Source organism: Oncorhynchus keta, chromosome 10, assembly GCF_023373465.1.
Source record: "Oncorhynchus keta strain PuntledgeMale-10-30-2019 chromosome 10, Oket_V2, whole genome shotgun sequence".
Lineage (NCBI taxonomy): Eukaryota > Metazoa > Chordata > Actinopteri > Salmoniformes > Salmonidae > Oncorhynchus > Oncorhynchus keta.
Window position 1 is genome coordinate 25,777,094 of NC_068430.1, and position 27,486 is coordinate 25,804,579.

The 27,486-nt window shown below is 41.9% G+C and overlaps 1 protein-coding gene and 1 long non-coding RNA gene across 4 annotated transcripts; one reads left to right on the top strand and one right to left on the bottom strand.

Annotated features, from left to right (window-relative positions):
• Positions 1-5,447: 5,447 nt before the first annotated feature.
• LOC118388432 (uncharacterized) lies at positions 5,448-9,527 on the top strand. Of its 3 annotated transcripts, none has more exons than XR_004826553.2 (3): positions 5,448-6,634; positions 7,594-7,714; positions 7,950-9,527. It is a non-coding gene; the product is annotated as an uncharacterized LOC118388432 (long non-coding RNA). The 3 variants fall into 3 exon arrangements; XR_004826555.2 differs by having other exon boundaries at positions 5,448-6,361; XR_004826554.2 differs by lacking the exon at positions 5,448-6,634 and adding an exon at positions 6,641-6,882.
• Positions 9,528-13,261: 3,734 nt separating this feature from the next.
• On the bottom strand, positions 13,262-17,918 carry LOC118388433 (interferon-induced GTP-binding protein Mx1-like). Its single transcript, XM_052526754.1, is given in 13 exon segments — positions 13,262-13,989; positions 14,335-14,459; positions 14,462-14,567; positions 14,688-14,764; positions 14,955-15,113; positions 15,289-15,430; positions 15,660-15,782; positions 15,882-15,960; positions 16,100-16,298; positions 16,395-16,533; positions 16,658-16,812; positions 17,007-17,144; positions 17,647-17,918. Coding segments are annotated over 12 exon segments (1,635 nt in total). The 5' UTR covers positions 17,113-17,144; positions 17,647-17,918; the 3' UTR covers positions 13,262-13,764.
• Positions 17,919-27,486: the final 9,568 nt, after the last annotated feature.

Consider the following 27,486-nt stretch of genomic DNA (forward strand, 5'->3'; position numbering starts at 1 on the left):
TACATTTGGTTTTCAGTTACTCAAAATCCAATGCACTTTGGTCATGCAAATGATTGTTCATATGAATGACAACATTGTGGCACATACACACTCTTGCATGGATCTTTGGAGGGTATTTCACTGCTCAACACCACCATGTTCTCCGCACAAAATACATTTAACATTGTAAAAATAATAAATGCATAGTTTAGACTCCATTGAGACACACCCAGAAGTAACACCATACTTATTTGAATCAAATTTGATTTGTCACATGCGCCAAACACTGGGCTGTACGCACAAACCTCTATTGCTCCTTACGGTCAGATGCCGAGAAGTTGCCATACCAGAAAGTGATGCAACCGATGGTACAGCTGTATAACTTTGAAGATCTGGGGACCCATGCCAAATCTTTTCAGTCTCCTGAGGGGGAAAAGGTGTTGTCGTGCCCTCTTCACGACTGTCTTGGTGTGTTTGGATGATGATAGTTTGTTGGTGATATGGACACCAAGGAACTTGAAACTCTTGACCCGCTCCACTACAGCCCCCTTGATGTTAACGGGGGCCTGTTTGGCTCTCCTTTTCATGTAGTCCAATGTGTCTTGCTCACATTGAGGGAGAGGTTGTTGTTCTGGCACCACACTGCCAGGTCTCTGACCTCCTCCCTATAGGCAGTCTCATCATTGGTGATCAGACCTACGACTGTTGTGTCGTCAGCAAACTTAATGGTGTTGGAGTCGTGCTTGGCCACACAGATGTGGGTGAGCAGGGAGTACAGGAGGGAACTAAACACGCACCCCTGAGGGGCCCCAGTGTTGAGGATCAGTGTGTCAGATGTGTTGTTGCCTAACCTTACCACCTGGGGGGTGGCTCGTCAGAAAGCACAGCATCCAGCTGCAGAGGGAGGTGATTAGTCCCTGGGTCCTTAGCTTAGTGATGAGCTTTGTGGGCACTGTGGCCAATTTAATTAGGGCCAATTTCAAGTTGTTTTCATAACAATTGGAAATCGGTAATTTTGGACACGGATTTCGCATTTTTTTTTTTAAATGTACACCTTTATTTAATCTTTATGTAACTAGGCAAGTCAGTTAAGAACACATTCTTATTTTCAATGACAGCCTAGGAATGGTGGGTTAACTGCCTTGTTCAGGAGCAGAACGACAGATTTTTACCTTGTCAGCTCAGGGATTCAATCCTGCAACCTTTCGGTTAACTAGTCCTACGCTCTAACCACCTGCCTCACGAGGAGCCCGCCTGTTACGCAAATGCAGTAAGAAGCAAAGTTAAGTTAAGCTAGCATTAAAATTAATCAACCATAATCACTAGTTATAACTACACATGGTTGATATTACTAGTTTATCTAGCATGTCCTGCGTTGCATATAAATCGATGCAGTGCGCATTCGCTGTTACGTTCCCCAGTTTATGTGTTGTAGTTTGTGTATTTGCATGTGTTTATTTCAGGAAATGGCTTCCTGAAATCCCTCAAGCAGCTGATTGGTCGACTCCATGGCTAATTGGAGAGTTGACCCCGCCCCCTCGTCAAGACGCAGCTGTCTCCAATTACCCATTCATTCTGAAGCTATATAAATGCCAGTGTTCTGTTCAGGAGAGAGAGATTTGCTGGGAGGTCATTGCAGACATTTTGCTAGAGATTTTGCTAGAGAGATTTTGCTAGAGAGATTTTGCTAGAGAGATTTTGCTAGAGAGATTTTGCTAGAGAGATTTTGCTGAGAGTTAATTGCTGAGAGTTGGTATGTTTTGTGAGTTTGTTGCTCAGACAGAGCTTATTTGATGTCCTTTGTTTCTTAGTTTTTTTGTGAAATTGATTATTCTGTTTCATTTGTTCCCAGGGGGGAAGGGGAAGGCACCTAGGGAGTGCTTAGGCAAGAGGCCCGCGGGCATACATATACCCGTAGCATATTCGCTGTCTAGGCACACTAAGTAAGACCTGGGCGGACCACCCCCTGTATTTTGGTTAGGGCACCAGGTGGTGCTAAATTAGGTAAGTAGTGGGTAGGCAGGTAAGATAAGAGAGGGGGGGCTTTGAGATTTACTTTCTTTGCTTCTGTCCAGCCCCTTTTCCCCATATTACCGTGTAAAGGAATAAAGTCCTTGTAAACGGTACCACATTCTGTCTGTTGTCATCCTTACTCGCACCTACAGTCCATACCTTTTTCACTTCACGGAGAGTTTAGTTGTAGCAGGGTGTTGCGTTCCCTCTTCATAGAGGCGTGCGTAACATTCGCGAAAAAGGACTTTCATTGCTCCAACGTGTACCTAACCATAAAAATCAATACACAGAAGTATAAATTTTTAAACCGGCATATTTAGCTAAAAGAAATCCAGGTTAGCAGGCAATATTAACCAAGTTAAATTGTGTCACTTCGTGTTCATTGCACGCAGTCAGGATATATGCAACCGTTTGGGCCGCCTGGCTCATTGCAAACTAATTTGCCAGAATTTGACGTAATTATGACATAACATTGAAGGTTGTGCAATGTAACAGCAATATTTAGACTTAGGGATGCCACCCGTTAGATAAAATACAGAACGGTTCCGTATTTCACTGAAAGAATAAACATTTTGTTTGAGAGTTTCCGGATTCGATCATATTAATGACTTAAGGCTTGCATTTGTGTGTTATGTTATAATTAAGTCTATGATTTAATAGAGCAGTCTGAGTGGTGGTAGGCACCAGCAGCCTCGTAAGCATTCATTCAAACAGCGCTTGTGCGTTTTGCCAGCAGCTCTGCTGTTTATGACTTCAATCCTATCAACTATCGAGATTAGGCTGGTGTAACGATGTGAAATGGCTAGCTAGTTAGCAGGGTGCACGCTAATAGCGTTTCAAACCTCACTCGCTCTGAGACTTTGAGTGGTTGTTTCCTTTGCTCTGCAAGGGCAGCGGCTTTTGTGGAGCGATGGGTAACGCTGCTTCGAAGGTGGCTGTTGTCGATATGTTCCTGTTTCAAGCCCAGGTAGGAGCGAGGAGAGGTACGGAAGCTATACTGTTACACTGGCAATACTAAAGTGCCTATAAGAACATCCAATAGTCAAAGGTATATGAAATACAAATGGTATAGAGAAATAGTCCTATAATAACTATAACTTAAAACTTCTTACCTGGGAATATTGAAGACTCATGTTAAAAGGAACCACCAGCTTTCATATGTTCTCATGTTCTGAGCAAGGTACTTAAACGTTAGCTTTCTTACATGGCACATATTGCACTTTTATTTTCTTCTCCAACACTTTGTTGCATTATTTAAACCAAATTGAACATGTTTCATTATTTATTTGAGGCTAAATTGATTTTATGTATTATATTAAGTTAAAAGTGTTCATTCAGTATTGTTGTAATTGTCATTATTACAAATACATTTTTAAAATCGGCCTATTAAATCGGCATCAGCTTTTTTTGGTCCTCCAATAATCGGTATTGGCGTTAAAATCTTAAATCGGTCTACCTCTACTTGAAACATGTAGATTTTACACACTCGGTCAGGAAGAGGTTGAAAATATCAGTGAAAACACTTGCCAGTTGGTCCGCATATGCGCCGAGTAGACGTCCTGGTAATCAGTCTGGCCCCACAGCCTTGTAAAAGTAGGTCTTGCTCACATCAGCTACGGAGAGCGTGATCACAGTCGTCGAGCCAGCTTTGTGCTCTCATGCACGCTTCAGTGTTGTTTGCTTCAAAGCGAGCATAAAAAGGCATCTGGTAGGCTCGTGTCACTGGGCAGCTCACGGCTGTGCTTCCCTTTGTAGTCTGTAATCATTTGCAAGCCCTGCCACAGCCATCGAGCATCAGAGCTGGGGTAGTAGGATTCAATCTTAGTCCTGTATTGACGCTTTCCTGTTTGATGCTTCGTTGAGGGCATAGCGAGATTTCTCCAAATTAGTGACCCGCTCCTTGAAAAAGTGGCAGCTCTCGCCTTTAGCTCGGTGCGGATGTTGCCTGTAATCCATGGTTTCTTGTTGGGATATGTACATACGGTCACAGTGGGGACGACGTCTTCGATGCACTTATTGATGAAGCCGATGACTGAGGTGGTGTACTCCTCAATGCCATTGGATGAATCCCGGAACATATTCCAGTCTGTGCTAGTAAAATAGTACTGTAGTCTCTGTGTGGTGTAAAGATGGTCTGAGAGTGTTTTTTCTCCTAGACCACCTTTAGGCCGTTATTGTAAATAAGAATTAGTTCTTAACTGACTTGGCTAGTTAAATAAAAATAAAACCTCATTGGGTCTAATGGTGGCCCTGTGCCTTCCGGGATCCTTGGGATGTTCCCCCCATTGAATTTGAAATTTAAAAAGTTTAAGGCACGGTTTCTCAAACTCGGTCTTCAGGGACCACTACACAGCTGATTCAAATAATCATCAAGCTTTGACATGTTAAAAATATATATCTATATTTATTTAACTAGTTAATTAAGAACAAAATCTTATTTACAATGACGACCTACCCCTGCCAAACCCTAACAACGCTGGGCCAATTGTGCGCCGCCATATGGGACTCCCAATTCCGGCCGTTTGTGATACAGCCTGGAATTGAACTAGAGTCTCTAGTAACACCTCTACCACCGAGATGCAGTGCCTTAGACCGCTGCGCCACTCGGGAGCCCAAGTGATCATTTGAATCAACTGTGTAGTGTTAAGGCAAAAACCAAAACGTGGGTACCGAGGACCGAGTTGGGGAAACACTGGATTAAGGTTGGGTTAGGGACGTCCCAAGGATTCCGAGTAGCACTGACCATCTCACGCTCCCGCAAGAGTAGGCCGTCAAAGACTATATAAAGACGAGATGTTTTGACTAAGATGAAAACGTGTCAGTTTATCACTTTTACGAGGTTGGCGTAATAACATGTTCAACTACTTAATACATTGTCTCGAATATAGCTAGTGCCTTTAGATTTAGAGAAAAATAAACTAAGGACATTTTTCTCTCTCAGTTTTTCACTCATAAACTTCTCAAACACCAAACCCCGGAATGGTCTGCTTGGTGTTTCGCAAGCGTTCCCGGAAGTCTCGCGATGTTGCGTCTCTGGTTTAGAAACTCTGTGCCCATAACACCAAACTAGATAATTTCGCAGTCAATCGAGGAGTGGCTAGCTAGCTATCATTAGCGCTAACTCAAGTAAGCTAGCTTGCTGGCCAGCCATATCTTCCAATGAACCTGGCAGAAGTCATTAACAGCCGACATAGAAACATGATGAATTTGCACTTACCAAGGTCCTGGACGTTGGGGATGCAAATGTGACGGCAGACAGATACAAATCTGTTGAATGTGGCGGATATTAAAGTATGGAGATCGTGCAGAAAGAACGAATGCAATGCTCACTGACTGTGGAGGTCTTTACCAGGTGCTTCCATGTCTGTTTACCAAACTGCATTCTGGGATGCAGACGTCACATTTTTTTTTTACAGTCTGTACTTCACGCACGCACGTCGCTGCCGTGCCAGCTAACTGTTTTACCCGTTCTTTTATTCCACAATGGGTTTCAAAGAGCTGAAACTGGTAGCATTTGGTGTCTTGTCATAGGGGCCAAGTAACAATTTTCAGCAAAATACATGCATCGTGATCGAAGAGGAGTAGTTTCACGAGATTCTCATGCTGTCAAAATTAACACGAGCTGGTCTTTTGACCAATCCCGTGCCCTTTTTTTCCCCAGAGGCGGGGTATTTCCAGTAGTGCTGGGGTGCGTTCAGTCAGAGATACTTTTAAGGAGATGGGAAACTCCATTGGAATTGTATTAACGTCCTTGAATACGTTGCCCATACAGCATCAATGGGTCGCGCGGTGCATTATGGGTGATTATAGTACAGCGCTAGCACCACAGAGTTTCTAAACCCAAAGACGCAACACTGCGAGACTTCCGGGAACATTTTGACCATGGAGACCAGCTCAGGGTTTGAGAAATCAACGAGGGAAGTGAACATTTTCTTCCTTAGCTGTTAATTTTCTCGACATCTAATGGCACAACCTAGATTTGAGACAATGTCTTAGGTAGTTGAGGATGTTAAAAACAACTTTATATTGAATGAGTGGGTTTGAGTTGATAGCCTGCACATGCGCAGTTCGACGCAAAACGACCGGTAGAGCTGAGGACGTATTTATGCGCATGCGCTTAGCTAACCAACGTCGCCATGACATCGCCTACAATCGTGACTCGGGATTTCCATTGGAGATGCAGTTTCTGCCTATCTTTATACTGAACTCTTTGATAGTACTACCACATAAATGAAGAAAGGATAGGGACAACTGTGCCAAAAATCTGTCTTCTCCAGCAGGTGGTGTTGTTTTGTTTCTTTCGCGCACGAAGAGAGGAGTTTTTGTATGGAGGTCAATATGAGAGAGTTGCATTTGGTGCTCTAAAAATGTAATGGCTTATTTTCTATGTGAGGTTTATTTGATCAAATATACGTTTTGTAATGCTTAGGTTGTTACGAGTGTACTGGTGTAAGTAGGACACGTGACACCCCGGCAACTTTGAGAAAAAACACTATATTGGAGTTTCGAGATGGCTATGCATATTCATGACATGTGGCTAGTAGCATAGCATCTCTCTCGATTCAATACAGGCGGTTGACGTCAACACCCTCATCGAATATAAAATAACTAAATGTATCCACCAATCCAAAGAGAGCAATAGGTGGGTGCTTGTCTTGTCATTATATCCAAATCTCTGATTACTTCAAGGAATGAATGTGAGCACAGAAATCCAACACGAGCACGAATTTCATGAACAAGATAGCTTTGTATAGCTTTGAAATCGTGACATTACGTACTTTCGGGGAAAATAGACAGGTTTGAGGGCTGCACATGCGGCGTTTGGAGCAAGAAGTCGGTTAGACCTGATGATGTGTTTCTAAGCATTAGCTTTGCTGGAATCGCCTACAAGTGAGATCGGGGATTTCTATTGGAATATAAGTTTTAGCCTTGCAATCTTCATACTTTACTTTGGTTCTACTAGGTTTTTATCAAAGATTTATATAACTTACCCGTAGCTCATTGTTCTATCTGTACTTTTATGTTCTGAATGCAGCCCTTTATATTTCTGCTGTAACTGATGGAGATTGTTCATTTTTTGATGTTACCCAATTATCTAGCAAACTAATGTGTTATTGAGATTGGTTTCTTAATCATACTACCTGTCTAAATAGTTCTGTGTATTTGAAGTGGCCACTTCAATCTAATTTTGAAGGCATCAGCTACATTGAATAACTGGATACAGAACATTTATTGTTAACTATGCTAGCTAGCTAAAATGCTAGCCTGTTGTGCCATTTAGCCAAATTAGTTAACTAGCTTGCTAGTGAACTATTGTGTACATTATTTATTCATGAGTGATTATAGTTGCTAGCTACATCTCTTGTGTTTAGCGACAATTTTACACAAGCATGACAGATCTTTTAAGTATGTCATCATGAACAACCGGTGTGAATGTGTTAGCTAGCAGATCAAGCTTTGATTATTTGATTCTGCTGTGAAGTGCAAGGGCAAAAACCAAAATGTGTACCCAGGGAGGGCCCCAGGACCGCGTCTGGGAAACCCTCCTCTAGGAGGTGGTCAAAGTGCTCATTGGTAACGTTGCTTACTTATCCGTTACAGGCAAAGTTATTTGGAAAAGTCTTCTCATTGATGGAGACGGAGCTGGAGACAACCAAAGTGTCAATGTTCTTTTGAAGAACTTTACTAAATGGTGCAATTCAACTGGGTTTCCTGAAGAAGGGTACGTGTGACTACTCTGCCCTGTGTGATAAACCGTTGTTGCTACTAGCTAACTAGCTACCGCCAATCATTGCCTATTGTAGCTACATCAAAACCAGGAGAGATTGATTTGACTAATGAAACATTTTCTCTTGGTCTTGACAAGCCTATATATGGCTAATACTGTTTCATTCAAGTTTACATGACAGTTGATGTAAACTATCTTAATGTAAAATTATAATTATTCCTCTTTGCAGATTTACACAGTACCAGAGGATGTTGGATATATAGGCATAATGTCAATTCTCAATGGGGAAGACCTTGCTGGTGTATGACATGAACCTCTGGGAAATGGAAAACTATGAGAAAATATACACTGACATAAGTGAGAGAAATGAGACTGGCGTGTCAGTCCATTATACTACTTTCTACTGTCAACCCATACTTTAGTCAAAACTTGGAGTCACACGTATGATATACCATTTTCTAGCTCAGAGTCTCTACTTTTATCCAATGTTAAAAACACCATTTCAAAATTTTCTACATAAGACTGAATCGAGCCGGTCGGTCACATATACTATACCTGAAATCTCATTCAGCTTCTTGACTGTAGGTTCCTCCAGTTGTTTGACCTGATCCTTCACCATCACCTCAAAGGTCTTGTAGTTGATGAACCCTGGCAGCTCCCTTCCACGGTACGTCTTCTCATAATCAGCTAACTGCCATTTACAAAAGGATGTCATTGTGTTGCATTACACTAAATAAGCAAGTGTGTGAGCCTTCCATGTCAAATAAAAATGATCAATGCAAATAGCATTTCCTTGTTATCTACCTCGCCCAAATTAGCCATTGTTTTCGATGGGTGCATGAAAATGGTTTTCTCCAGAGCGATCCAGGTGTAACTTCCATTTCCCAAACCCTGTTCTGCGTAGAGAAGACATTGAGATGAACTACGCTCTTCAGCTCCTCCCCAGTGCTCAGGTTGATGGCATCCTGGGTGAATGCAGTCACTTTCTGAGATATAGAAAGAGACGTTATTAGATACATGGGAGGGATATGTGTAGATGTGTAAAGAGAAACCGCTATGGATAAGATTTCAACAACTTTCAAATTCTTTCCTGAATTGACCAATTTTGCTAACAAAGGATCAAATGGCTGTTGTGATTTTGGGTTAAGGGTCAAGGCCAGAGCAGAGTTAAAGAGTGGGTAATTAAATAATCTGGGGGTTATAGGTTGGGGGACTCACATCGATCATGAACTACAGCCTCGGGTCTGGTACCATATTTCTCCAGCTCGGCGTGTGTCTCTGCAAGTGGCTATTTTAGCATGTCAATCTTAGTGGGGCAACAACAACAAAAAACATTTGGGGGTGTAAAGCGACTACACAACACTAAACAATACATTGCACTATAACGGTGACAAACGGTGCCCACAAACTGTTAAGGCCTACATAAAGCTGTCCCAACACCTTACCACTGCCATACCTGGCTATCAGTAGAGCCTTGTCTGGCAGTGAAACAGTTCATTTGTCACGCCCTGACCTTGGAGATCCTTTTAATTCTCTATTTGGTTAGGTCAGGGTGTGACTAGGGTGGTCAATCTATGTTTTCTATTTCTTTGTTGGCCGGGTATGGTTCCCAATCAGAGGCAGCTGTCTTATCGTTGTCTCTGATTGGGGATCATACTTAGGCAGCCTTTTTCCACCTGTAGTTTGTGTGATCTTGTTTTTGGTACTGTGCTGTTTAGCCCTACTAGACGTTACGTTTAGTTTTGTATTTATTGTTTTGTTTTTTTGGTGTTCATGTAATAAATTAAAATGTACGCCTTCCACGCTGCACTTTGGTCCGATCCTTCCATCAACGAACGTAACATAATTTAGCCTCATTTACTGCCTTTAATTTTAACTAGACAAGTCAGTTAGGAAGATATGGCTGACTTCGTTAAACAAATATGGTTTCTACTGACAATTCAGATGTACAAGCTATGGCATAAGGGGACAACAAGCGGATCAGAGGCAATCCATAATAACTTACTCATTAAAGTCAACACAAGTCCACATGGTTTATAAGCACCATTACACAAGAGATTGCTTCATATTTCAGAACAACACAATGAGATGCAACAAATCTATTTTTTCTGTCAATGAAGTTTAGATTTTTTTGAGAGCAAAACGTCATTGACAGAACTTTATTTCATTCCCATTGTAGGTTAGCCCCTCCTGTTGTGTTGTTGTTGTCCTCCGGTGGTCCTCCTCTCTTGACACTTTCTCTTGGTGCGCAAGGACCATTCACAGTAAAACTGCAAAAAGACTAGAAATCATGGTGAATGACAATCTAATACAGGATGCTGTCGAAATAGCAATAGCCTTCAATTCCTACTTTGTTGACTCTGTCAGGGTACTGACACAGAACCCCTCCACTGGTTTCTTTGGCTCAGTGCTAGTGAAGGATACATAACCTGTCTTCATCATAAGGAAGGTTTCTGAGTCAGAGGTGAACAAGGTGATTAGATCACTAAAGAACTCTAAAGCCAAAGATTGGTTTGAGCTGGACTCGACCTTTCTTAAACACCACAAAGCATCATCTCATTTGCCCCATTACTAACTAAACATAATAACGGTCATCTTTAAATCAGGTGACCCTGCTGACATGAGTAACTACAGGCCCATTAGTATACTACTTGTGGTTGCGAATGTTGCTGAAAAGTGTGTAGCAGAGCAACTGATTGCCCACCTCAACAACAGCACTTTCACATTACACTCCATGCAGTTTGTCTTCAGAGCATAAGACTCCACAGAAACGGCCAACTGCTTTCTTCTGGAAGATGTGAAGCCCAAGACTAACAAAGACGGCGTTGTTGGGGCTTTATTTCTAGACCTAAGGAAAGCTTTTGATACTGTTAACCATGAGGTACTCGTCACAAAATTCAACTTTTCCCCTGATGCCTTGAGATGGATGAAATCATATTTTGAAGGCAGAACCCAGTGTGTCAGAGTGGGCAATGAGCTGTCGCCCACTCAGCTATGATGTGGGCGTGCCCCAATGTTCAATACTGGGGCCCCTCCTGATCAGCCCTGTACATTAATGATCTGCCTTCTGTCTGTGCTGGGTCTGAAGTTCAAATGTATGCAGATATACTCTACAGTACTGTTCAAAGGTTTGGGGTCACTTAGAAATGTCCTTGTTTTTGAAAGAAAAACACATTTTTGACCATTAAAATAACATCACATTGATAAGAAATATAGTGTAGAGATTGTTAATGTTGTAAATGACTATTGTAGCTGGAAACAGCTGATTTTTAATGGAACATCTACATTGGTGTACAGAGGCCCATTATCAGCAACCATCACTTCTGTGTTCCAATGGCACGTTGTGTTAGCTAATCCAAGTTACCAATTTTACAAGGCTAATTGATCATTAGAAAACACCTTTGCAATTATGTTAGCACAGTTGAAAACTGTTGTTCTGATTAAAGCAGCAATAAAACTGGCCTTCTTTAAAACTAGTTGAGTATCTGGAGCATCAGCATTTGTGGGTTCGCTTACAGGCTCAAAATGGCCAGAAACAAAGAACTTTCTTCTGAAACTCGTCAGTCTATTCTTGTTCTGAGACATGAAGGATATTCCATGCAGGAAATTGCCAAAAAACTAAAGATCTCGTACAACGCTGTGTACTACTCCCTTCACAGAACAGCGCAAACTGGATCTAACCAGAATAGAAAAAGGAGTGGGAGGCCCCGGTGCACAACTGAGAAAGAGAACAAGTACATTAGAGTGTCTAGTTTGAGAAACAGACGCCTCACAAGTCCTCAACTGGCAGCTTCATTAAATAGTACCTGCAAAACACCAGTCTCAACGTCAACAGTGAAGATGCGACTCCTGGATGCTGGCCTTCTAGGCAGAGTTCCTCTGTCCAGTGTCTGTGTTCTTTTGCCCATCTTAATCTTTTATTTTTATTGGCCAGTCAGATGTGGCTTTTTCTTTGCCCCACATCTGGATTACCGACCTCTGCCTGACCTGACCCTGAGCCTGCCTGCCGTCCTGTTTCTTTGCCCCTGTTTCTGTAATAAACGTTGTTACTTAGATTATGGTCTGGTTCTGGGTCTTACCTTGATTCCTGATACATCCATGCTTCACGGTGGGAACCAGAGAGCGCAGATCATCTATTCACCTACTCTGCATCTCACAAAGACAGAGGTTGGAACCAAAAATCTCTCATTTGGACACCACAGACCAAAGGACAGATTTACACCAGTCTAATGTCCATTTCTCGTGTTTCTTGGCCCAATCAAGTGTCTTCTTCTTATTGCTGTCCTTTAGTAGTTGGTTTCTTTGCAGCAATAAAACCATGAAGGCCTGATTTACGCAGTCTCCTCTGAACAGTTGATGTTGAGATATGTCTGTTACTTAAACTCTGTGAAGCATTTATTTGGGCTGCAATATGAGGCTGGTAACTCTAATGAATTTATCCTCTGCAGCAGAGGTAACTCTGGGTCTACCGTTCCTGTGGAGGTCCTCATGAGAGCCAGTTACATCATAGCGTTTGATGGGTTTTGCGACTGCACTTGAAGAAACTTGAAAAGCTCTTGAAATGTTCCATATTTACTGACCTTCATGTCTTAAAGTAATGATGGACTGTCTCTTTGCTTTTTTGAGCTGTTCTTGCCAAAATGGAGACTTGGTATTTTACCAAATAGGGCTATCTTCTGTATACCAGCCCTACCTTGTCACAACACAACTGATTGGCTCCAAGAAAGAAAAAAATTCCACAATTGAAGTTTTAACAAAGCACACCTGTTGATTGAAATGCATTCCAGGTGAAGACCTCTTGAAGCTGGTTGAGAGAATGCCAAGAGTGTGCAAAGCTGTCATCAAAGCATAGGGTGGCTACTTTGAAGAATCTCAAATAAACTTATCAAAATATATTTTATAAGTTATTTGGTTACTACATGATTTCATATTTGTTATTTCATAGTTATGGTGTATTCACTATGGTGTATTCACTATGGTGTATTTATTCTACAATGTAGAAAATAGTACAAATAAAGAAAAAACATTGAATGAGTAGGTGTATTCAAACTTTTGTCTGGTACTGTACATGTGTATTGCAGTTTTGAGGAGAGCATTTCGCTACAACGTTTGCTTCCTGTATTCAGGGCATATGACCAATAAACTTTGATTTGATTTGATGACAGCCAGGGACTAATTTTGAAAATGTACTGGGCAGGGGCGCAGCCTTGGGTGGGCCTCCACCCACTGGGGAGCCAGTCCGTCAATCAGAATGTGTTTTTCCGCACAAAAGAGCTTTATTACAGACAAAAACACTCCTCAGCACTCGACTCATTTTCCTTTAATGGGTACAAAACAGCCGTTGTCATTCCTGAAATCGTATCTTACACGGTATGTTTCACTTTCATTTCTTCATTGAAAGTTAGTGCGAGGGGTGAGTCATGGCGTCATTCCTAGGCTAGACCAGTAGATGGACCTGTTTCACCATAACATTTCTACTTCAGATTGAGAGGTCTCATCGAGAGTGCAATAAAATTTGACAGTTCAACATGTTTTTTTTTCTTCACACATTTTTTATTTGGCTTAAATGTTTTTAAAGAAATTATAATAACTATACAACTTGGTTTAACATAGATAAACCCTAATTGTGAGGCCATTAGTTGATGCTCAGTGGTCCACAGGCCCACCATCCAGACATGATAAAAAGGAGACACAATAACAATAAAATGTATGTCAGCAGAAATATAAACCACAAGTTATACATTGCCTTTCAATAAAATGATTGCACTTCCTTCTCTGTTCCCAAATGTTATCAGGCAGGTTCCCACTCCACCTGGTAGACTAGCTGCTTGCGTTCGTCAGACATTTGAGATTAATATTCAACAAAAAAGGATAACAAAGGACTTGATTGCATAGTACCTTCTATTACATTTACTATGCAATGAACTGAGATCACAGAATATACGCAAAACCCCACTGCAACACACCTGTAGGTCTACTTCCATTGACCAATCCATCTGGCATTAGTCAAGACCATCCTAAATGTTAACAAGCAGCTGTCCATACTAGAACTCCACTAGGTAGCTGCGTGCCTTCATCAGGCGTTTGAGCTTGCTCTGCAGTGCAGCCCTCTTGCTGCCGATGTCGAAGTCCTCCTTCAGCAGCTGCTCGATGTTGTCCTTCTCCTGCAGAGTCTGAAGCATCTCCCTCTGCAGCTGGGAAGCAAACTCGTGCAGCACCAGGTAGCGGATCACCATGGGAATCTGATCAGCCAGACGCTGACTGGCAATCTGTCAAAGATAAAGAGACAGACAAGACAAAACACCTATTAATAAAATAGATAGATATAGTGATCTAACATCACTTTTGTCCCATTCAAGTTGTAGTCCCCTCACAATGGTTGGTTCACACACACTCTGAATTGTATAATGTTATAGCACATTTACATGCAATATTATAATCTAGCTTTCAGGGAATTGGTGAAGAAATGAGTTTAAGAATCAGCAGTTCCATTCAATCTCTGAGTTAGTGCCCTCTTATCCCTAGTCTGAAGAGCTGGGGGAAATACAGGTAGGTTCTTGTTTAGGGTTCTTGTTTAGGCCAGCATCTAAGATAGTGATTTACACAATGCTTACCCTGTAATAGGACTTGAGGTGCAGCATCATCTCCTGTAGGGTGGCATGGTTGTCTGTGCTAAAGATCGTACTCCTTATCTCAGTTAAGAGTTGGTCTTCGTCCCTCTTCCTCTCACACAGACTGTGGCGTAGGTGCTGTCCTGTGTGTACACTATCAGCTCCATCTTGAACTGAGTCCTCAACATGGACTCAGCTGAAGACTCATTCAACTGCTTAATGGCCTCAATCTTTGTCTGTAGTTAACAAAATACAACTCAGTCAATCAACAGGAGATAAATTTAGTTGGTGCATGTCAGCCATCTCATTTATCAGAGATAAATGGTGACATTAATATTGCATGGTGTGAGATAAACCTTTGCTGATTTCAGGAGGTTAGGAAATCCAGTGAAGCTGCTCTGAGCCAGCAGTAAGAACACCTTCCTAACGGCATCTAGAGAAGGGAAGAAACACCATAACATCACTCTGACACAGGACTCACAGATAGATTACATTCTTGGATGGAAAATATACATAAAGCATCTTGGCTTTATAGTTTGGCAAATAGGGCCCCCATATCAAATAAAATCACAAACTGGGTTTCAGTATATGTATAAAATAAAATGATCAAACATATACTATACCTGAAATCTCCTTCAGTTTCTTGACTGCTGGTTCCTCCAGTTGTTTGATCTGGTCTTTCACCATCACCTCAAAGGTCTTGTAGTTGATGAACCCTGGGAGCTCCCTTCCACGGTACGTCTTCTCATAATCATCCACTTCTCCCTCGATCCTCTGGTTAACTGCAATATACAAAGGATGTCACTGTTGCATTACATTAAATAAGCACGTGTATAAGCCTTCCGTGTTGAATACAAATTTGGTACAGAAATCTCAATTCACATAGCTATTATTTGTTATCTAGCACGCTGAAATGAGCCATTGTTTTCGATGGGTGTGTGATAATAGTACACTCACAGTTTTCTCCAGAGCGATCCAGGTGTAACTTCCATTTCCCAAACTCTTTTCTGAGTGTGGAGAAGACGTTGAGACGAACTCCGCTTTTCAGCTCCTCCCCAGTGCTCAGGTTGATGGCATCTTGGGTGAATGCAGTCACTTTCTGGGACACAGAAAAATAAGTTGTTGGATACATGGAGAGGGATAGACGGATAGAAATATAAAAAGCTATGGATATAAAATATTATCAACTTTCAAATTATTTCCAGAATTTTCCAATTTTGCTAACAAAGACTAACATGACTGCTGTGAGTTTGGGTCAAGAGTCAAAGCCAAAGCAGAGTGAAAAAGACTAACTAAATAATCTGGGGATTGCAGGCTGGGGGACTCACATCAATTAGGAAATACAGCCTCTCTGCCGAGTCCTCAGGTGGCCCGGTACCATATCTTTCCAGCTCGGCATGCGTCTCTGCCAGCTTTGCCCCAATCTGCTCTTCTAGACGAGGCAGGGATTTCTAAAGGGCACAACGCAGAGTCATGGCTTATGGCAACAGTCACTCAGTAACAAATGTATAGGATTTTGTGCAGTGAAATGTAATGGAAGAAGAATTTACCTCGATATGATGCACCAATTCAATAGTTAATTTCTCTGCCAGTTTAGGGATGGTGGCATGGCCCTCATCATAAAGTGTGCTGCACAAATGATAGGATTTTTTTTCTCACAACTTCACAAATAGTTTGGTTACCACACAGGTACAAACTTTATTTAAAAATCTATAAAATAGATCGTATTGTATAAAATCTGAGGGACACATCAGCCTAGAGGACCAACCTGAGATGAGCGTGCTCTTTGAAGAAAGCCTTCTCCCTCTCTGTGGCCTCGGTCAGTGAGACTCGCTCCATGATCTCTTTCTGTCCACTGCACTTGACTATTATGTAGCCCTTAGTCAGGTGGATAACCTCATTATGAACTATGTCCACCACCGTCTCCTCTGTGCCTTTGTCTACCAGGTCAGGCTTGGTCAGGATGCCTGTTCAATGGGAAACACCCACAAGTCTAACTCATTAAAGTCAACATAAGTCAACATGGTCCATAATAGTTGAGTAAATAATAAAAGGGGGATTACCTAATGTCCTTTCCCCTTCAGGGTCCACCTCTTGTGCCATCTGCAAAGCCTCTGTGGTTGCAATGTCAACATTGCATGGCACAACCACCAAGTTGATTGTTTCTTGCTTCATGATGAATTTCCGTATCAGTCTCTTAATCTGAAAATGTTGAACATTATTATACATAACATGTTGTGGGGGGACTTGGTTTCTGTTCTAAAACTGGGGTTAAAAATGCACAGTGTTTTCCCACTAACATTGTGGGTGGGGTGGAAGGGTGTACCTGTTCACCAATGTTCTCAGGTTGACCTTTGACAGCTACCCGGGCGATGCCTGGCAGGTCGTTGAGTATGAGGTCTGGGACGTCAGGGGAGCCAATCTCTAGGCTGATGAGGTCATCACTGATACCCACCCCCACACCTGCCATTTCATCCTGGGCTGAAGGGAGGAATAAGAATACAGAACACCGTTGCTAGAAACCACCAGCACAATAGTAAAGTGGATCAAGTTATCTTTTTTATTGGCATTTAGGTATTTAATACTTATGGGTGTGCTGTCTTATGGAGTAGGGAACATAGATAAGACTTTAGAGACTTTCATCTTTGCTATGATCAGCAGACCAATGACCACACCTTCACAAATTTTCTTCTCCACATCAGAGGGGTCCTCAATCTCCTCCTCATGGTCTTGGTAGCTGATTTTTCCATGCCATTCCTCTCCTTCTTTCTTCCTCTTCATCTTCAGCTCGAGAGGGCATCGTGTTACAATACCTGTCAGAGTTGACAGAGGAGGAGGAATTAGAGAGAGTGGGATCAAATGAAACTGAACAAAAGCCCATACATCAACTAAAGCAACCAGAAATAAATTACTTTTAATGAAAATTAAATTGTTCAATGCTTAATTACCAAGTGAAATTAGAGATCAAATGATAATCAAATCAATATAGGCAATATAGGCTTCTTCAACCTATTTGAGACTGATATTGATAAATAAACAAGGCTACAGTAAACATGTCGTCCCCCACAAATGATGCAACCATACAGATACGAACTCTGTTTAGGGTAAGGGTTTGGGTTAGGTGGTCAAGTGGCATCTCTAACAATGAAAATAAATCTCTTCAAAAATGGAAAGCAGTTAGCCTGGGTACCAGTATCTTTAGGTAATGTGAGTAGATTACATTGAAAACAAAGCCATGTCATGCACTGAGGCATAATAAGAATTAGAGACTGCCTCCAAGATGACCAAGCTTTATTTTCAATGTAATCTACTCACATTCACTTTTTCGTGGTTGCTGCCATCTTTCTTACTGCGATTAAGAATCCTGCGCACTAGCACTCAGTGCACACTGAACAGACAACATTATCGAGCAAACATTCTCCAGCAACTCTGTCAGATCATATGGACAGCTAAACAAGCCGACCAGCACTTCCCCGGGCTAGCTGGGATCATGATCTCAGCGCATGAATATAAAATGTTCATATCCTAATAACCACTTTAGTCATCGTTGCTGCGCGCCCTGCACCCTGTATGCACTGAGTGCTAGTGCGCATGTGATGTTGGTCCTTATAAACTGGATGCAACCCGGGTATAGAGGGTCCATGAATCTGCCGATGCGAACATGAATAGATTACCTTGAAAACAACAAGCGGACGCAGTCTCCAGTTCTTATTATACCTCAGTGGAGGAGGCAAGATCAGTGGGACCAATGATGTGTATAAACCCACAATGACTGACAGAGGGTGCTGTATTGATGTTACCACGCAGCCATCTTGCTACATCTCCTCCATGTTAAAAAAAGATTTTGGAAACTATATAAATGTATTTATTCATGTCTACATTCGTTTATTCTATTACAGACACCTTAATGTATACTTTAAGTTATATTATGTGAGATAAACATACAAATCTATTTGTATGTTTTGCTCACATAATATAATTTAAAAGTTTGAAGGTCAGTCAATCCAGATAATTTCAAGATCTTTGAAAGTTTCTTCAAGTGCAGTCACAAAAACCATCAAGCGCTATAATGAAATTGGCTCTCATGAGGAAAGAAAGACCCATAGTTACCTCTGCTGCAGAGGATAAATTCATTAGAAATTGCAGCCCAAATAAATGCTTCGCAGAGTTCAAGTAACAGACACATCTCAACATCAACTGTTCAGAGGAGCCTGTGTGGAACAGGCCTTCATGGTCGAATTGCTGCAAAGAAACCACTACTTAAGGACACCAATAAAAAGAAGGACCAAGGAACACGAGCAATGGACATTAGACCAGTGGAAATCTGTCTCTTGGTCTGATAAGTCCACTTTTGAGACACAGAGTAGGCGAACGGATGACCTCCGCATATGTGGTTCCCACTGTGAAGCATGGAGGAAGAGGTGTGATGGTGTGGGGGTCCTTTGCTAGTGACAATGTCTGCGATTTATTTAGAATTCAAGGCACACTTAACCAGCCTGGCTACCACAGCATTCTGCAGCGATACGCCATCCCATCTGTTTTGCGCTTAGTAGGACTATCATTTGTTTTTCAACAGGAAAATGACCCAACACACCTCCAGGCTGTGTAAGGGCTATTTGAACAAGAAGGATAGTGATGGAGTGCTGCATCAGAAGACCTGGCCTCCACAATCACCCTACCTCAACCCAATTGAGATGGTTTTGGATGAGTTGGACCGCAGAGTGAAGGAAAAGCAGCCAACAAGTGCTCAGCATATGTGGGAACTCCTTCAAGACTGTTGGAAAAGTATTACAGGTGAAGCTGGTTGAGAGAATGCCAAGAGTGTGCAAAGCTGTCATCAAGGCAAAGGGTGGCTACTTTCATTTGAATCTCAAATATAAAATATATTTTGATTTGTTTAACACTTTTTTGGTTACTACATGATTCCATATGTGTGATTTCATAGTTTTGATGTCTTCACTATTATTCTACAATGCTGAAAATAGTATAAAGTAAGAAAAACCATTGAATGAGTAGGTGTGTCCAAACTTCTGACTGGTACTCTATTATTTATTTTTTTACTTACGCTACGGTCCCACTACTATTGTTTTTTGTTTATTAAACATGTAATTGAAATACTGGAAATACTGTAGAATTCCATTCATTCCTATGGAGGAGTGCCAATTTGGCTGACTGACCAGTGGCTTCAAGCCTCTCAATGGCCAATAGGCTACATGGCATCAGCAATCCAAAGTTTATATACATCATTGGGTGGGACCATTTTCAATTTGTATTTATTATGGACCCAATGTGACCAGCAAAATTAAGGCAGTTACTGCTAGCTAAGAGGACAGATATGCGCGTGAACAATGGGTGCGACTCCAAAATAAAGTTTTTCTTATTTTTAAGTTGCCGGGATGTCATGTGTCCTACTTATCAGTACACTCCTAACAATCTATGCACACACAAAAAATATATTCAATCAAATAAGCCACACATACTGAATAAGCCATTCCATTTTTGTTAACCACATTTCAACACTTTCTCATTGACCTCTATATTAAAACGCCACCTGCTGGAGAAGTCAGATATGGATCGCCATTTGGGTCTTTGTGTGTCAAAAAATATACAGTAGCACTGTCAAAGCTGTACAAAAAAGTTTGCAAACAAGCAAACACCGGCCACTAACAATGTGTTTACAATACCACGTTGGGTAATAAAGAATAATTTGTTCGAGCGCAACTTCTGGAGTAGCTAGCTTTAGCTTGGTATTACCTAATGTTAGCTAGCACCAATACATCCAGCCTGAAAACAATGACCAGTAGAAACTGTAGTAATTTCCATTATTCTTAGCAATGGTTTAGGAATCCTTGTGTAAGTATTAGCTAGGTTGCCACTTGTTCGCCTATTGAAACTGAACTCCAGTTCATGAAAAATAAATAGCTATCCAGCTACTTAACCCTGTTATAAGCCGCCAGCTAGCTAGCTTCATCATTCAGCTTCATCTGGCTATTCAGCTTCAACTGGCTATTCAGCTTCATCTGGCTCGACCAGACCGGGTTATGTGTTGTGAAGGTAGCCACAATAAGGATTTAGGCACAATAGTGGAATTTGCGGTTAGCCTTCAAAATAAAGTATGTAATTGACAGTGATGCAAATTAATACAAATAGTATAATTATGCCATACTTTTATTTTGAAGGCTAACCGCAAAGTCCACTATTGTGGCCAATCCTTAATTGAGGCTAGCTTCACATAGATGGGTCCGATGGGTCAAATAAGAACTGTTTTAAAAATTCGGGTTATTTTAGATGATGACACCTTTTTGATTTATGTAGTGATTACACTATCACTCGTATTTCATATGTCACAACATTTCATCGATACGTATGCTACATTGCTGGTAAAATAGTGTTATTTGACACATCAAATAGTGGTAAATAGTACTTTTTATGACACGCAAAGACCCAAATTGCGTCCCATAGCAAAGATCCAGCCCCAAAAAATAGCTAGCAAGTGCAAGCTAACTGGCTAAATTGCCGTATATGTTTAAGGCTTTTCGACCTGTCCCCAAATTAATGTGAATGGTTCAGAGTTTGTTTTGATATTTTAACTTGTGTGTCGTGATAGCGTTTGGTGTAGGGGGACAAACTAAATGTGTACACGATAGCGCACGCGCGCAGCCGGTTTGGGTTCCGTGTAACAGTGAGGAAAAAAAGTAGTCGGCTTGAGGATAAATTCAGCTGGTTTTGTTTGGCTAATAGCCTACACATATGGGCTGCAATATTCTAGGTACATTTAAATTAAATGCAACTTGAGTTACTCCAATGGTGTCCTGAAGTCTGCATCTTCTGTGTGCACGGCCTGTAGGTCCAGGTTGCGGGCGACTGTTTTCTATACTCAGTATTGCCAACCCGTACAGTATTTCCTGATACATTGTGCATTATATGTTGATACATTTAGTCTTGAATGATGCATGCCAAGATATTGATGCATGCCAAGACTATTGATATTGCAACCACAAACTCAGACTCCGGTTCGACAGTATGAATGAAGGCTGGGCTGCAATGAAATCGCAAACAGCTTTTCTTGTTCAAGACCTTAACAACTTGTCTGCTAAAGATGATAACCTGTTTGCATCGGTTCATTTATTGGCTGTCCAGTATCAAGACGACCTGTCCCGAGAGCTTCCTATAAGGTTAATCGCTTTCCGTAACGTGTTGCGGCCGGTGGGTACACACTCAATTCTTTATTGCTGTGACTTGCTTGCTAGTTGAGATTTCTGCTCTTCACTCAAGTTATCGGTTTAGCCTACATTTCACTGATCTTAGTAGCAGAAAGCATTTTTTTTATCTGTGTCCTTCAAGGCAGCTGTCAATGATCACGTTAGGCTGCGTTTCAGTAAATGTTTTTAATGGTGGTTTGAACGCAGGGGAGGAACTAATAATGTCTGCAGTTTTCGGGTTGGCTATTTGTTTCAAGTGTATTAGTCTATACATACATCTCTTTGACACAATTCGTCATCTCTCCCATGTGTTATTCGACTAGTAGTTGTTCCGAAATTGTTATTGCTTACCTACATTTTACTCCCTCTATGTTTATGTGGCCGATGTGAAATGGCTAGCTAGTTAGTGGTGGTGCGCGCTAATAGTGTTTCAGTCGGTGACGTCACTCGCTCTGAGACCTAGAAGAAATTGTTCCCCTTGCTCTGTAGAGCAATGGATAAAGATGCTTCGTGAGTGACTGGTTGATGTGTGGAGAGGGTCCCTGGTTCGAGCCCAGGTTGGGGCTCATTTACATTTACAACACCGAATGACATGCATGACTAATGTTACAGAACTCCGCCCAGTTTCTCATTGCACTGTCGTCTGGCGCCATCTTAGCCTTGATCACGGCATTTATTCAAGGATATACCCATATACTTTCAATCAGTAATATATTTTTTAGTCACATTCCTGAAGCACAAGAACATAGCTTCCTAGTACATAAGGTTATTAGTGACTTTTTGGAGTGTTACTGTATAAATGATTTATTAAATACATTTTAAAAAACACATCGATAAACTGAGGCTGCGGGGGTGTCAGGTACGCCAGTGAGTCTATCCATGAGTCCAGGTCTAATTATCAATCACCGCTACCCCTTGGCAAAGCCACCCCAGACAGCGCCTCCAACACGGAGCTCTTCCCCGAACTCTGGTCCCCTATCACGGCGATGGCTGGCAGCGCAAGGTCCTTCTCTACGCCAAGGGAGCGCAGGGAGTCGATGAGGTCGATACAGGGCCGCACCTTCTCTTCGTAATGTTGGTTCAGCGTATTATTCATGGTGTATTATTATTTAGTGATACAACTTAAATAAAAAGCTTGATTTTCTGCTGTCTGATGCCCACTGCGGATGTTGAAAGGTTATGAAATGATTGGCAATGCATATATTTCAAAAGTAGTCTATTCCCTCCCCAAGCTCCAGTCCCTTCTCCGAGAGGGAGAGTTTTTACTCTCGACTCGTTTTTATAACAAACGGTTTTGTAAAACGGATGGAGTATCATTCCTGGGAATCGAATCTTACACGGTATGTTTCACTTTCATGTCTCAATTGAAAGTTAGTGCTGAAGCTGGATGCTGCCATGGGATGGGGTAAGGCTATATAGGGCAGGGTTCCCCAACAACGTCGCCTATGGGCACAAACCCACCGTCGCTGGACCAGACAGGACTGGCAAAAAGTGCTCTTACATTTACATTTACATTTAAGTCATTTAGCAGACGCTCTTATCCAGAGCGACTTACAAATTGGTGCATTCACCTTATGACATCCAGTGGAACAGCCACTTTACAATAGTGCATCTAAATCTTTTAAGGGGGGGGGGGGTGAGAAGGATTACTTTATCCTATCCTAGGTATTCCTTAAAGAGGTGGGGTTTCAGGTGTCTCCGGAAGGTGGTGATTGACTCCGCTGTCCTGGCGTCGTGGGGAGTTTGTTCCACCATTGGGGGCCAGAGCAGCGAACAGTTTTGACTGGGCTGAGCGGGAACTGTACTTCCTCAGTGGTAGGGAGGCGAGCAGGCCAGAGGTGGATGAACGCAGTGCCCTTGTTTGGGTGTAGGGCCTGATCAGAGCCTGGAGGTACTGAGGTGCCGTTCCCCTCACAGCTCCGTAGGCAAGCACCATGGTCTTGTAGCGGATGCGAGCTTCAACTGGAAGCCAGTGGAGAGAGCGGAGGAGCGGGGTGACGTGAGAGAACGTGGGAAGGTTGAACACCAGACGGGCTGCGGCGTTCTGGATGAGTTGTAGGGGTTTAATGGCACAGGCAGGGAGCCCAGCCAACAGCGAGTTGCAGTAATCCAGACGGGAGATGACAAGTGCCTGGATTAGGACCTGCGCCGCTTCCTGTGTGAGGCAGGGTCGTACTCTGCGGATGTTGTAGAGCATGAACCTACAGGAACGGGCCACCGCCTTGATGTTAGTTGAGAACGACAGGGTGTTGTCCAGGATCACGCCAAGGTTCTTAGCGCTCTGGGAGGAGGACACAATGGAGTTGTCAACCGTGATGGCGAGATCATGGAACGGGCAGTCCTTCCCCGGGAGGAAGAGCAGCTCCGTCTTGCCGAGGTTCAGCTTGAGGTGGTGATCCGTCATCCACACTGATATGTCTGCCAGACATGCAGAGATGCGATTTGCCACCTGGTCATCAGAAGGGGGAAAGGAGAAGATTAATTGTGTGTCGTCTGCATAGCAATGATAGGAGAGACCATGTGAGGTTATGACAGAGCCAAGTGACTTGGTGTATAGCGAGAATAGGAGAGGGCCTAGAACCGAGCCCTGGGGGACACCAGTGGTGAGAGCACTCTTCACCGACGAGTCGCGGTTTTGTCTCACCAGGGGTGATGGTCTGATTCGCGTTTATCGTCGAAGGAATGAGCGTTACACCGAGGCCTGTACTCTGGAGCGGGATCGATTTGGAGGTGGGGGGTCTGGTCTGGGGCGGTGTGTCGCAGCATCATCGGACTGAGTTTGTTGTCATTGCAGGCAATCTCAACGCAGTGCGTTACAGGGAAGAGATCCTTCTCCCTAATTTTGTACCCTTCCTGCAGGCTCATCCTGACATCAACCTCTAGCATTACAATGCCACCAGCCATACTGCTCGTTCTGTGCAGGATTTCCTGCAAGACAGGAATGTCAGTGTTTTGCCATGGCCAGCGAAAAGCCCAGATCTTAATCCCATTGAGCACGTCTGGGACCTGTTGGAACGGAGGGCGAGGGCTAGGGCCATTCCCCCCAGAAATATCCGGGAATTTGCAGGTGCCTTGGTGGAAGAGTGGGGTAACATCTCACAGCAAGAACTGGCAAATCTGGTGCAGTCCTTGAGGAGGAGATGCAAAGCAGTACTTAATGCAGCTGGCGGCAACATCAGATACTGACTGTTACTTTAGATTTTGACTCCCCCCTTTTGTTCAGGGACACATTATTCAGTTTTTGCTAGTCACATGTCTGTGGAACTTGTTCAGTTTGTCTCAGTTTTTGAAACTTGGTATGTTCATACACATATTTACATATGTTAAATTTCCTGAAATTAAATGCAGTTGACAGTGGGAGGACGTTTCTTTTTTTTGCTGAGTTTAGTTGATGATCCCTGCTATAACGACCGAGGTAAAGTCAGTGTCAGGTTGGATATTCAACTGATTGATATTCGTGCTTTCAAACCTCAATAGCCTTCAAACATTCAGAATGGATTAAATGCATTTTTTTCTCTAACCAATCTACACACAGTACCCCATAATGACAAAGTAAAAACAAATGTTTAGAAATGTTTGCAAATTCATTGAAAATGAAATACAGAAATATCTAATTTACATAAGTATTCACAAGCTCTGTCAAATTGGTTGTTGATCATTGCTCGGCAACCATTTTCAAATCTTGCCGTTGAGTTACATTACCAGTCAAAAGTTTGGACACATTCAAGGGTTTTTCTTTATTTTAACTATTTTCTACATTGTAAAATAATAGTGAAGACATCAAAACTATAAAATATCACATGTGGTAACCAACACTTTTTTTAACAAGCTTGAGAGCTTTACACACTTTTTTAACTAGGCAAGTCAGTTAAGAACAAGTTATTAACTGCCTTGTTCAGGGGCAGAATTACATATTTTTTACCTTGTCTGCTCGGGGATTCGATCTAGCAACCTAACCGATCTACCTGCCGCCCCTCTTGGCATTCTCTCATCTAGCTTCACCCTGAATGCTTTTCCAACAGTCTTGAAGGAAAAGGTTAAGTGTGCCTTGAATTGTAAATACATCACAGACAGTGTGACCAGCAAAGCACCATCACACCTCCTCCATGCTTCATGGTGGGAACCACACATGCGGAGATCGTCCGTTCACTTACACTGCTTCTCACAAAGACACAGCGGTTTGAACCAAAAATCTCAAATTTGGACTCATCAGACCAAATTACAGATTTCCACCAGTCTAATGTCCATTGCTTGTGTTTCTTGGCCCAAGCAAGTCTCTTCTTATTATTGGTGTCCTTTAGTAGTGGTTTCTTTGCAGCAATGCGACCATGGAGGCCTGATTCACGCAGTCTCCTCTGAACAGTTGATGTTGAGATGTCTGTTACTTGAACTCTGAAGCATTTATTTGGGCTGCAGTTTCTAAGGCTGGTAACTCTAATAAACGTATCCTCTGCAGCAGAGGTAACTCTTTCCTTTGGCGGTCCTCTAGAAAGCCAGTTTTATAATAACGCTTGATGGTTTTTGCGATTGCACTTGAAGAACATTTCAAAGATCTTGACATTTTCTGGATTGACTGACCTTCATGTCTTGAAGTAATGATGGTGTAACACTTTTTTTGGTTACTATATGATTCCATATGTGTTATTTCATAGTTATGATGTCTTATTCTACAATGTAGAAAATATTAAAAATAATAAACCCTTGAATGAGTAGGTGGTACAGTAAGTCAACCCTTTAACTAGGCCACTCAGGAACATTCACTGTCTTCTTGGTAAGCAACTGCAGTGTAGATTTAGCCTTGTGTGTTAGGTTTTTGTCCTGCTGATTAATAAACCCTGTTGTGTTTGTTTCATGTTAATTAATTCTGTGTTCCCGGTACAAAATAACCTCTTAATTATAGCTGATTATAAATCCATAATAATATATTATCACCTAATGTTGTGTTAGATCTTTTTATCAACTTAAGTTCTTGTGAACATTACACGTTTTGAACTTCTATTTGCTATTTATGGCCAGTATGACCTGAGCTCGTACAACCCGTTTTTGAGTTTAAAAAAACAATGTATGGATTATTTTGACTAACAAATACTCAGATGAAACATATTGTGCTATTTATCACAGACTACTTTGTGTCAAACTTTAACAAGGACTCTCTCCTCCTCACCAGTGTCATGATCAAAGATATGATCAAGAGCCTTGCATACAGTATATCGTTTGGTCATTGTGCTGCCACAGAAAGAATTGTTAGCAAGGACCAAAAAAAGCTTTATATACCAGAGCTGCAAGAATTTCTATATATTATTGAAACAATATTGCGATTGTTTGTGAGAATGCCAACAGGTGTGATTCCCGTTTGGGTTGCCTTTCTAGCCAAGACTGGGAGTGAGGTGTGTGTTTGTTTGATCAAACTCACATGCATGTGGGGGTCTGGGAGAGGAAGTATGTCCATCTGATGAATGGGCATGTGCCTGAACTCAATTTTATACACTAATTGTAGTCTTACCCATTCATTTCTAATGACCGGTCATTTTTGACCGGGAACACCACATGTGTTCAAAAGTGATATTAAACACCCAAAATGTAATGAAAATCATCAATGTATTTTGTGTGTTCAGATGACCTGTGTGGACAGTCATGGAATCAGATTAAATTAACTACAGGTCGAATTCGACCGGAAGACAACAGGAGGGTTAATCTCTGTGTCTGGTGGAAAGCAGACAGAACCAGGTTGTCCTCTAGGATTTTTGCTTATTTTATTTTATTTAATCTTTATTTATCTAGGCAAGTCAGTTAAGAACAGATTCTTATTTACATTGACGGCCTACACGGCCTGTGCTTAGCTCCATTCCGTGAATGTTTTTTTATCCTGAAAAATTCCCCAGTGCTTAACAATTACATGCGTACCCATAACATGATGCAGCCACCACTATGCTTGAAAATATGGACAGTGGTA